This window comes from Podarcis erhardii, assembly GCF_964252035.2.
Source record: "Podarcis erhardii genome assembly, chromosome: 14".
In the NCBI taxonomy this organism is placed as follows: Eukaryota; Metazoa; Chordata; class Lepidosauria; order Squamata; family Lacertidae; genus Podarcis; species Podarcis erhardii.
In genome coordinates, this window is record NC_138503.1 from 35348413 (window position 1) to 35360605 (window position 12193).

The 12193-nt window shown below is 46.8% G+C and overlaps 1 protein-coding gene across 1 annotated transcript in view; it reads right to left on the reverse strand.

Annotated features, from left to right (window-relative positions):
- Positions 1 to 132: 132 nt before the first annotated feature.
- WDR90 (WD repeat domain 90) overlaps positions 133 to 12193 on the reverse strand; it is a 42897-nt gene continuing 30836 nt past the window's right edge. The window contains exons 33-43 of the mRNA XM_081840459.1: positions 11986 to 12176; positions 10932 to 11100; positions 10259 to 10370; positions 9072 to 9243; positions 8617 to 8739; positions 8259 to 8439; positions 7460 to 7590; positions 5939 to 6082; positions 5313 to 5432; positions 3535 to 3619; positions 133 to 2107 (exon numbers count right to left, since the gene is read on the reverse strand). Coding sequence (XP_081696585.1) covers positions 1920 to 2107; positions 3535 to 3619; positions 5313 to 5432; positions 5939 to 6082; positions 7460 to 7590; positions 8259 to 8439; positions 8617 to 8739; positions 9072 to 9243; positions 10259 to 10370; positions 10932 to 11100; positions 11986 to 12176 — 1616 coding nt within the window. The 3' untranslated portion in view covers positions 133 to 1919. The remainder of the gene's footprint in view (positions 2108 to 3534; positions 3620 to 5312; positions 5433 to 5938; positions 6083 to 7459; positions 7591 to 8258; positions 8440 to 8616; positions 8740 to 9071; positions 9244 to 10258; positions 10371 to 10931; positions 11101 to 11985; positions 12177 to 12193) is intronic.

Consider the following 12193-nt stretch of genomic DNA (forward strand, 5'->3'; position numbering starts at 1 on the left):
TCTTTTGACTACCTGCAAGAGGGTGCCAAGACTTGACTTTGTTTCCATATGCATAGTGACAAGAGTCTTGTCCATTTTTACATGGTTCCAGATACCTTAAAGCCTACATACAAAATTGGAACTCTACAAAGGTTCAAATGCACAAAAATACTACTTTATTTTAGATCAAAAATTAAAAACACATCTTACTAAAAACTTCCATCTTACTATAAATTACAAACAAAAACTCTAGCAATGTAGTTATGTGTTAAGGCCACATTTGAGATACAGAAGTGGAAATATGAATTGTTTCACTGCCTGGTTTATGAGCAATTCCATTTCTATCAGCTTTGCACCTCAGAAGCAAACTATTGCCCAATCATCTGTGCATTCTAAAAAAAACACAACACTCTAGAACATCCCTGATAATACTCCTTAAAAATATTTTTCTTTCTGAAAAAAGAAAGGCAAATTTGTGCTCACAAAGTTTCCACTCAGTGTTTATCCTTATGGTCACGGCTGATTTTTGTATGTGATTTTATACGTTTTGCCGCTGTATTTGCTGAGAGAATACAGCAAACTGCTGGAGTGTGTGTGTAATCCCTTCTGGTTCTCATATAGTCAACAGAAAACTTAGTAAAGAGAACCATAAAATCAAAATTTAGTATTGGGACAGATGAGCGAGGAATAATGAACCCATTTCGGTCTCTCTTTTTTGGGGGAGGGGGAGGAATGTTCAATGTGTACACATTCTTAATGCTAAGAATCAGGAAACTCATCCTAATCCATATGTACAGCAAAATTGCATCTTATACACATTTAACTTGCGTGATTTGAACCTTACACAGTTGAAAACCAGCCAGTTGAAATCAGACAAATTGCTTGCACCCATGATGGGAGAGCTTAAAAGCTCCTTTTGCATAAAGTTTTCCTGGCCCAGAAAGAGCTTTTAAGCTCTCGTACTTGCTTACTGGGTTCTGGGAAGTTCTTGTGGGAGAGTGGTTTGAGTATATGTGTTTTTGCGTATATGCGCCAGCCCTGGAACATTACCCCTGTGCAGAACGCAATTGTACTGTAATACATAACAAGTTATAGTTGGGTATAACGAGCTCAACTAATATATAGTAAAAAAAATAGAACGAGATCATCTCTTTGTCAGCATTTCAAAAGTGACATTCTGGAAGAGTATCTAAATGACCACTGCTGCTCTTCACGAGGGGCTGGGCTATTTCTGAGTGACCACTGCCCATCCTTCAACCTCAAGGGGGTCAAGGAAGTGTGAAAATGCTGCTGTGTTGGAGCCTGATCCTGAGCAGCTTAGGTCACCCAGTCCTAGAACCTTCCCATTCAGAAAATGTGGATGAGCATATGCCCTGCTTGCTTGAGAAGTGGCTGTTATCAGATACCTGCATTGATGCCCACTGCATCCAACAGGAAAGAGGGCAACAGACACCCCCCATAAAATCCAGGCATCAACCTACAGCTTGCCTGCCTCGAATTTCAGGAGCTCTGATCAAGCTAACTGTCCTACCATGGTGAAAAAGGAGATAAGACAGCCAGAACGCAGGAAAATGTAGGAAAGGGGGACTCCTTCCCGTCCTCCATCCCAATATGAAGAAGTGGGGGGTGATTGACAGGTAAGGGGCTTGTATGCCTAAAAGGAGGAGAAGCACATGTGGAGGGGGGGGCATTGGCGTTTTGGCTCCCAATCCCTGCAGACTCTGGCTAATCGCCACTGACCACTTTCACTTCCTGGATGTCAAATGGAGATCATGGAATGGTCCTGCCTGGGTCCAATAGGAATGGTCCAATGGGGACAGCTGTGCAGCTCCTGGGCATTTTCGGTTGCTGAACTCAGAAACAGGAGGCTGGAGCTGGTGCACAGCATCAGGATGGGGAGTTTTCAGGGCTGTGAGGTAGCAACCATGTTTGCATCCGACTCAACTGGTGATGGAACCTGCTTTCTGCGTTCCTCTGCTGTGGACCTCCCACACCAGGATCTCATTATAGGAAGCTGTGAAGAGGCGTTTCCCAGACGGGGTAAACCGGCAGAGGCACACAGCATCATCGTGGCCCAGGTAGTCTCTCTCGGCCTTCTTCGGGTGCTCGATCAGCCTCAACATGCGCTCTGTAGGGCAGACAAAGCCACAGGCTAAGAAAATCAAGGGCAATGCCATTCTGCATTTGAGAGATGTGTGTACATGTGTAAAAGTCACCTGCCCAAGAATCTCAGCCAGGGTTGGCATCAGGATTTCCGAGTTCCCCAGACAATAAATCATCAGGGTGCCCTGCCCTCGGGGGGGGGGGGGCAGAGACAATAATAGAGCACCCAGGAATCTTCTCATGCAAGCGAGTCTACATTGCTCTGAAGGTTTTTTTTACCAGCCATGTGAAATTGGTCATTGCTTTGTTTGTCACCTGAGGGCAATAACAGAACAGGTTTTGAAAGAAAAAAAGCAAAGACAATGCAGTGCCCAAGTTTTGTTAGCTTCCTTGGACCTCCTCGGTGGGTTCCCTATGGGCTTTTAGGCAAAGCCAACTGCCCTACTTTCTGCTCCCTGAAGGTGAGAATGATCTCAAGTTTCTAGGCTTAGTGACTATGAGCATATGCTCAAAAGCATGTGAATAACACTCAGCACCAAAGAAGTCTCCTGCAAGTCCATCCCTATGCACAACTGGATGGCTTTAAAAAAGGATTAGACAAATTCATGGAGGGTAAGGCTATCAGTGGCTACCAGCCATGATGACCATGTTCTACCTCCACTCTGAGCACCCAGGACTCATAAGTGGGGAGAGTGCTGCTGCCCTCAGGTCCTGTTTGTGGACTGCCCATGGGCACATGGTAGGCTCCTGTGACAACAGGATGCAGGACAAGATGGGTCATTGGCCTGATCCAGCAGGACTCTTACGTTCTCACAAGTGCCCCACCTGTCTGATAGGTGAGAACACTTCTGCGGGGCACTGGAAAAACAAAAGGGGAATGCTCCGTGCTAGAGCATCTGCCTTGTATGCAGGAAGTCCCAGGTTCATTCCTTGGCATCTCCAGGTAGGACAGGGAGAAACTCGCAGTCTGAAAACTTAAGAGTGCTGCTACCAGTCAGTGTAGACCATACTGAGCTAGATGAACCAGTGGTCTGACTCAGCATAAGGAAGCTTCCTATGTTCAGTGCTGTATTTCCAATGCAGGCAGCAACTACACCACTCTTGACAGCCATCCAGCTTCAACTTAACTACCCCCATCACCTTCTGAGGCAGCCTGAAGTGCCATAGATATTTAAGTAGAGCATTTGCTTTGCATTCATTGAGGTCCCAGGCTCAGTCCCTGGCAGCTTCTCCAGGCAGGGCAGGGGGAAAACCTCTATCTGAAACGCTGAAGAGCTGCTGCCGGTCAGTGTAGCAATACTGAGCAAGATGGACAAATGACCTGACTCCATGTGAGGCTGTCTCCTATGTTCCTATGCAAGGTTACTTGGCTCTTTCCATACACAGGACTGCCTTCCCAGAGGTCTTCAGACACTACCCCCGCCTGCCCATTGGGGTCTTCTGAATACCCACCACTGAAGCCAACGGCTATAATGCAGGCAGCAGGAGACAAGCTTAGCGACGTGGCGAAGTATGGCAAGGAAATCTTCTCTATGACCTGCACACAAGTGAGAGGAAAAGTCCCAAAGTGTTAGAATCTATTGCAAAATGAAGAGGAGGTGTCATTTTTGCAGTGTGGAAAAGGCTGCTTATTTTTCATCCCAATACACACCAAGAAGGCCTAGGAGGAGAAGTTTCTCCCTGCAGGCATTTTTGAACAGGAAAATGTCCAGATTAACAAAGGAATGCACCCCCTGTATGTGTAGGCTTGCAATAAATGTTGCAATCTGCTCTAAGATGCAATCAGATTAATGTGCAGTAATGTGCAACTAACAATTGCAGCATTTTGCAGAGGACACAAAGGGTGGAACCCATTAGGCTAGGCAATTTGACTCTGCAAAATGGAAGACGCCATCGCTTCTGCAGGAGACTCTTAGGCATTTGAGAAAATGCAAAAGAAAAGAAAAAGGGTAGGGAGAGAATCAACCACTCTAGATTTAAATTGAGTGGTCTATTGAGACAACGGAGCAATCCATGGGTTGCTCTGTCCCTCTCCATTTCAGCTGCAGTTGGGGCATCCAATCCTGCTCAAGTCCAGGGGGTGGGGGGAGAGGCTGGAAGTTATACAGTGGTACCTCGGGTTAAGTACTTAATTCGTTCCAGAGGTACGTACTTAACCTGAAACTGTTCTTAATCTGAAGCACCACTTTAGCTAATGGGGCCTCCTGCTGCTGCCGTGCTGCCGGAGCACAATTTCTGTTCTCATCCTGAAGCAAAGTTCTTAACCTGAAGCAATATTTCTGGGTTAGCGGAGTCTGTAACCTGAAGCATGTAACCTGAAGCATATGTAACCCAAGGTACCACTGTACAGCATCCAATTCTGTTGAACTGCAGTGACCTGCTACATCTCGACTTCATTGGCGCTGCTTTGCTTTTCAGTCAAACTCTATGAGCTAAACAGAGCAAGGAGAAGCTCCCTGTAACATTTCTGGTGCTAGGGCATGTGGCGTTTTTGAGACTAAAGGCAGGGGGCCACAAGTCTTCATGCTTCTCCCACAAAGGAGAAGGGTCATGGCTCAGTGGCAGAACATCTGTCTTACACGTGGAAGGTTCAAAATTCAATCCTTGGTATCTCCAAGGGAGAGACTCCTGCCTGAAACCTTGGAAAGTCACTGCCAGTCAGTGTAGACAGTAATGGATCAATCATCTGACTCAGTATAAGGCAGCTTCCTATGTTCACCAAACCACAAACACCTAGAGACTCAGGCAAATAGCCAGAAATTTCCTGTGTATGTGAGTTTTGCATATATAACAAACATCCCCTGCTGCCACAGCCTGAAATTATATAGCCCAGGAACATATGAAACTACATTTTGTTGTTTGCTAGTCTTTCTAGCTCAGCACTGTCTACACTGACTGGCAGCAGCTCTCCAGGATCTCAGACTGAGGTTCTCTCTCAGCCCTACCTGGAGATGCTGGGGACTGAATCTGGAACCCTCTGCATGCAAAACAGATGCTCTAACACTGAGAGACAACTCTCATATGATGTCAAGTTTCTGCTTATCTAGTGAAACAGCTAACAGAGCTAAAATAGACCCATAACAAAGATTAAGGGAAGCGTGCCAACAGAAGGTGACCCACCACCAAGTCCATGGCTGAGCCAATAACATTAGGCTCATTGGTCAGATGCAATTCCAGCAGTCCTGCTGATAGAAGACACAAGATCTCAGACAAGCCAAGATATGAGGCACCTGTTTCTGTTGCAGGCTGTAGAAGAGGATCTCCTTCTGCAATCCAAAGCCTGTATAAGCAATCATGCTTCTGTCCCAAGGGCAAAATGCTGCTAGGCTGGGAGGCAGAGGGTTGGGTACCTGGAGGGGAAAGGCAAAAGCATGAGTGACAAGGCAGGTGTGCATCATTTGGAGCTAACCAACCTCCAGTTCAGGGATAGCACAAAGTTAATGGAATCTGAACAATTATTTCTTCTGGGGTGTGGAGTGGAGCGCTTTCCCTCTTCAAAATCTGGAAGCTGCAGCCAGAAACCCTTCTAAGCATTTAGTGCAAACTAAACCTGCCATTTGACTATGTAGCTCTTTTCCACAAAAAATGAGGAAATAGAAACTATTTAAAGCCAAAATTCAACAGATTCTTTGTGACCACGGTTTTCTAGATCTCCTGAGCTACACAGCTAGCCTCGTCCTATATATTCATTTGGCAAATGCCACGAAGGCACTCAATCTGCTCTTGCTTCTCCCTTGTAAAATTTTCCAGCCTCAGGAAATTTTAACAAGCAACACTACAAAACACACCACATGCTGAAAAGCTTATTGCTCAGCTCATCAGCAGAGGACTGGAGGCTACAGCAAGATATCCTCACCTCGGGACCTGTAGGAGCTGGGAAGCTTAGCCAGTCAATGAGCTCACATTTGTCCTTCATCCAGTCAGAGACCCAGACACTGACACGTCGGTCGTCACTTGCAGCCAGCCAGAGATCATCACCTTCAACGCCAAGTTCTAGGTGCTAGAGGACAGGATACCAAAATGACAACAGCTCTTGTTTTACACATCTGTCCTCTGAAACTGCTGGTGCAGGGCATGATGACATACCATTGTAAGGTAAAGGTAAAGGGACCCCGACCATTAGGTCCAGTCACGACCAACTCTGGGATTGCGGCACTCATCTCGCTTTATTGGCTGAGAGAGCCGGCGTACAGCTTCCAGGTCATGTGGCCAGCATGACTAAGCCGCTTCTGGAGAACCAGAGCAGCGCACGGAAATGCCGTTGTCCTTCCCGCTGGAGCGGTACCTATTTATCTACTTGCACTTTGTCGTGCTTTCGAACTGCTAGGTTGGCAGGAGCAGGGACTGAGCAACGGGAGCTCACCCCTCACGGAGATTCGAAACGCCAACCTTCTGATTGGCAAGTCCTAGGCTCTGTGGTTTAACCCACAGTGCAACCCACGTCCCTACATACCATTGTATGGATAAGTAAGAAAAGGGAGTAACAAGGGCTCAGTATAAATCCAGAGTGTGTTTGTGTCTTGAGGAATAGCCACCCTACTACTGCTGAATACATAATGTGCAATAAACGTAAGGAGGGAACAAGAGAAAGCATTAGGCGCACAGAACTGGTCACATATGAAATAATAATACAATTAGAAAATAGTACGAGATTGGTTAAAATGGTATACTCTATTTTTAGACTGCCTTTCTCTACTGAAGGTTTTCCAAATCATAAGCATAAAGGCCCAAATTACTTGGAGAACAAATACTTGGAAGGAATGTCTTTCCCGATACCAACTGGCCCATGATTCAAGAGCTGCAAGGGAGGCCCTTGTGTTGCCTTGTTGCTGGATGTAGTAAACTGCACCGTGATGCACAGTAGGATCTTCTCAGCAGTGGCACCCTGTTTATGGAATGCTCTCCCTTCTGACAGCACGGTCATTGTTTATTGTTCAGTGCCAGCTGAATAAATACCTCTTTGCTAGCCTGCTGTGCTGTGCCAACTGGTTTAGGAATTTGTCATCAAATGTTTTTACATTTCATACTGCATTTTTTTTTCCTGATTTGAACTGAATTGTTGAGTCTTACACATGAATCTTAGTGGTTGAATTATTGCCTGGAGTGAGACAAACCAACAGCCCGAGTCTGGATGTAATGGGAAGACAAACCATGGTGGCAACAGCAGGATGGAGAAAGGAGTGCAGCGCTTGGAACCTTTGTTCAGTGAAACTGCACATTTCCTCATTCACGCTAAGTCGTGGTTTGGCTTTGTGCTATGCGCAAACTGGGTCAAAGTGGCTTACAGCACAGATTCAATTAAAAATCAAATGCTGAACATCCATTGATTTGCCAGTGAGGAAAGGTTGTTTGGACGTCACACAGATTTCCGTCTCACCTGCTTTCTTGTGCAGTGGATAACATTGATAGGAGAGGATCGGTGGTCAGTCAAGACACGAATGGTCATCCCTGTGCGTGGACTACTGACAGCCATCATCCCATCCTTGCATCCAGACAAGATTATTTCCCCTAGAGAGTGAACGGAGTACAAAGAAGAGGGGAAAGAAACTCTGAGGTTGCCATCAGAGGTTGGATGATTTCATCTGCCTTGCCCCACCCTCCAGCCCTAGGAGCCGTCAGAAGGGAGCTGCTTAATGAATACTTGAATTCACCCACTGTGTGTTTACTTAAAAGCTTACGTATGTTAAATGAGCTGTTGATTGTTATTATTAATTTTTAGTGACACCTGAGCAGTGCTTTTTATTATTTTGACAAAGTAATAATCATAAATAAATAAAAAAAATGAGCACCCCACCACCGAGACCATTCCATTGTAACTATCCAACCTTCCAAGATTTCAACACCTCTTGCGATGGTTTGGAAGCCTTTCCATTTTAACAGTACATATTCTACAAACACCCTTCATACTGCCTCAAAATAATTTCTCCTGCATATTCCCCATCTTACCTTAATGGCACATGTAAAATTATCATCAATAGCTATAACCCACACCTCTTTATACCATTCTTCCATTTTATATTCTGCTTGCCCCTTCCACTTCCTATAATAATGCGTGCAGCTGTCAATAAATTTGTGAACAAGTCCTTCATAGCCTGCAAACTTTCCACCCCATCGCAAATTGATAATAATGCAGTGCTTTGGGGGCCATGATTTGATGTTGGCATCAAAGGTCCTACCGTCTGCGGAGTATCCAAGTGCAGTTACAGCCACAGGGTGGGGGTGCATCTTGAGTTCCATCTCTGTCTGGGAAACGCTGAACACCCGGATGGTGCCGTCGCTGTACCCTGCCACAATATGCTGGCTTTCTTCCCCACTGACAGTGGTGGCCACTGGGCTCCACGCCAGGCAGAGGGAACTCTAGAGGGGGAGTAAGGAACATATTGGGAATACCCATTGGTTCTTTCAGGCACAACACCACAAATATGAAACTTCTGGGCTAGGAGGTTATGCCATCAAAAGAGTCACTCATCTCTAGTGAATTCTAGGGAAAGAGTAACTGGGTGTTGTGAGACTGCATTTCATCTCAGCAGATACCTGATTGAGTACTTGAAACTGCACCACCAGCTCCATGCTGGCAAGGGACCAAACTCTCACGCTGCCATCCTCCCCACAGGTAGCACAGTGAGACTCTCCAGGGCTGAAGGCCACCTCGCTAACCTGCAGTGGCAACAGAGAGGATTGAAGAAGAAGAAGAAGAGGAGGAGGAGGAGGAGGAGTAGTAGTTTGGATTTGATATCCCGCTTTATCACTACCCGAAGGAGTCTTAAAGCGGCTAACATTCTCCTTTCCCTTCCTCCCCCACAACAAACACTCTGTGAGGTGAGTGGGGCTGAGAGACTTCAAAGAAATGTGACTAGCCCAAGGTCACCCAGCAGCTGCATGTGGAGGAGCGGAGACGCGAACCCGGTTCACCAGATTACGAAGCTTTGATAAACTTCCAAGAAGAGTGGTCTCTTTACCATCAAGGAACTGCTTACAAAACCTCTTACCTGGTTCTTGTGCCCACTAATCAGCCGGATACTGGTGTTGTCTGCCCAGCTGACGTACCACAACGTCCCTGCCGTTGTGCCAACAATGCCCATATCCATACAGTCGTCGAAGGCGGCACTTACAATGGTTCCATCCAGGGTCATTTCCTGTTCCAAAAGGACTGAGCTAGATCTACAGGGAGGGAAAAGCAGAACAATAGATCACACTCTACCTGGGCTTCAGAGAAGGGGTGGGGAGCCTGCTTCAGTCTGAGGGCCACATTCCCTTCTAGGCATCCTCCCAAGGGCCACATGCCAGTGGTGGGCAAAGCCAGAGGCATGATGTGAATTTTGCCCTTGTACAGCAAGCTAGTTACTACACACACTCCAACTCTCCTCTGTGTTCTCCCATCCATAATAGGAAGAGGCATTCTCAGATTTCAAGGACACATTCCAGGCAGGTACAAACGCTCTGGGTAAAAAGACAGTGGCGGAGCATTCCAAGTGCCAGAAAGAGGGGCTGGGGCTTATGGGAATTGCAGTCCAGAGCACCAGGTTAGGCAAGGCAATCCTAGATGCTCTGTTTACAATAAGGCCCATGTAAGAGCTATGTCTGTATTCAGCTCTTCAGACCACACAACGTGACTGTCCGTTAGAACTTTATCATGCAAAAAAAATAACATGCTGTCTAATATTCATTTGCAGACAAATCAGGAAAGACTCATTAAGCCACCTCAGTTAAGCAAAAAAGATTCTCTTGCCTTGGGAAAAGTCATTTCAAACACAAAATATTCTTCTTTAAAGAGCTTGTCAAAGATAACCGCCTAGAAAAAGTATGAAAGCACTTGCTGGTAAAAATATAAAGGAGCCTATGCTCTCCAAAATCAAGAAATGGCTCATTAATCAAGCTTATCTTTTCTTGATGCTGGCCTGTGATCAGGGAACTGTTGGCTCTCCAGATGCTGATGAACTAAAAAACCCCATTAGCTCCAACAACCATGGTCAGTGGAGAAGGATGATGGGAGTTGTAGTTCAGCAATACCTTGAGGCCGAAAGGCTCCCCACCTGCCTGTGATCATGGAACTGATTTTTAAAATACGGATGTTGTTCTCATCTCCACTCACCCACCCAGTACAGGTTCCTAAGTGGACATCTGAAATATCACCTCTCTCTAGGGCTAAGCAAACCTGAGTCAGATGATGCATTACCTGGCACTGGAACCTTTTACTCTCAGCTCCTGAACCGCTGCCACTGACCACAGCTGAATTCTTTTGGTGTTGCTGCCGCTGACTAGCCTGTCTCTGTGACACTGCAGCACCCCTAGACAAGTCAAGTGTTTATTCTGGTTAATGGCTGGATTTCCTCCTCTGGTGATGTCAGCACCATAGAGACATCCCTCCCAGAGATCTTTGACTATCCAAAGCGGAGCACTGAGGGTACAAACCACAAGACTCTTTTCTTCCAGCCTTCGCTACTGCAGCTCCCACAGCCAATGACACAAACAACTTTGAAAAATCAGCAGCAGCTTGCCAGGGCGGCTGCGGGAGCTACAGCAGTGAGGGTTAAGGGGTGCTTTATGGAAAAAATGACACAGGCAACATAAAAAAGTCTTAAATCCAGCCACAATCAATTCTAGCATCTTGAGAATCAATACTGAGCTGGACCAAGGTGCTAATACAAAGCCAGAACATTTCTCCAAGTAGCTTAGTACAGTCCGCACTGACTGCCAGGGTTTCAGATAGGGCACATTCCCAGCTGTCTGAAGATGCCAGGGATTGACCCGAGACCTGATGAGAAGAAGATGCTCTGCCAATGAGCCATGCCCCACCCCCGCTTCTCCTGAAAGCTTGGTTGTGTGAAGACAGCTGCCCAAAGACTCACCAATCTCCCCCTCAACAGCTTCCCATGTCATGAAACAACGATTCGTCTGCATGTCCCACGCACAGATCTGTCCCGTGCTGGTCCCAGTGTACAGAAGGCAGCCGGCACTGTAGCACAATGAGGTCAGTTCCACTGGACCAATTGCATCAGGGACAGGGACTCTGTGAACCTGAAGTCAGAAGAAAAGTAGTGCCTTGGGAGCTGTCAGCCTTAAGGCTGAACTCCTAACCTTTTGACTCCTTTTCTGGGTCTCAAAAACATGGGTAGGGTGCCTGTTCCTGCCCAAAGGCCAGATTCTCTTGTGGGTAAACATCTGGGGACCACATGTCATGAAGGGCCTGAGGCAAAAGTAGGTGGAGCAGCTATCCCAAACCTTGCAGTTAGACTACTTTCTGCACACATTCACCCACCCACCCTTTCTATCCTCCATCTAGGTAAACAAGAGGCATTATCAGAGTTCAAGGATACATTCCAGCCAGTGAAGGATGTGGGCTTTGGAGGGTTTGTGTGGTCAGGGGAGAGTCCTGAGGGCCAGATTAGGAAGGCCACATTTGGTGTCCTTGCCTGAGGTGCCCCACTGTCAGGATGCTGTCAGCGGCTCCCAGCTGGTTGCCCAGGAAAGTATAAAGACAAGGGAAAGTTTCTTACAGCTCTTTTTTATTGCAATCTTTACAGAGAGAGGCTATAGAACCCAGCCTCTTGGATAATGGTGTTGTCCCGAGAGAGTCTCCATCCCCCCATTTCCTCCTACTTTCTCTCCCACTTTTCCTCTTTGCTCTCCTACTTTTAAGGCTCGCCGGGTTCTGGGAGATGGAGGGTCTGGAATGCTTTCTAATGGCAACGTGTCAACCAGGTGTTCCCAACTTCTCCCCTCATCTGCCTCTGAGCTGCAACCTCCCTCAAACTCCTGTTGTAAATCTATACTGTCTTCCTCTTCCTCCTCCCTAGAAGGGTCAGGATTGGGGAGGGGGGCAGTCTTCACCAGTCCTCCTCTGCCCAATCCCTGACACCCACCCCTGCTGTGAAACACCAGAGTGTGACACAGGTGAAGTACCTTGAGGCTAATGTCAGCCCCCTGTTGCTCCGTTAGCCAGAAGGTCACTGCTCCCTTCCCCACGCAGGCAAGGTGTCCCGCAGAAAGCAGACTAAAAGCGATTTCGTGGACTGGCTCAGAGACGCGAGTGGATGACATCAGCTCGTAAGTGTGGACGTTCCATAAGGCAATGACTCTGTCAATGTAGTCCCCTGGGAACCACCGAGTA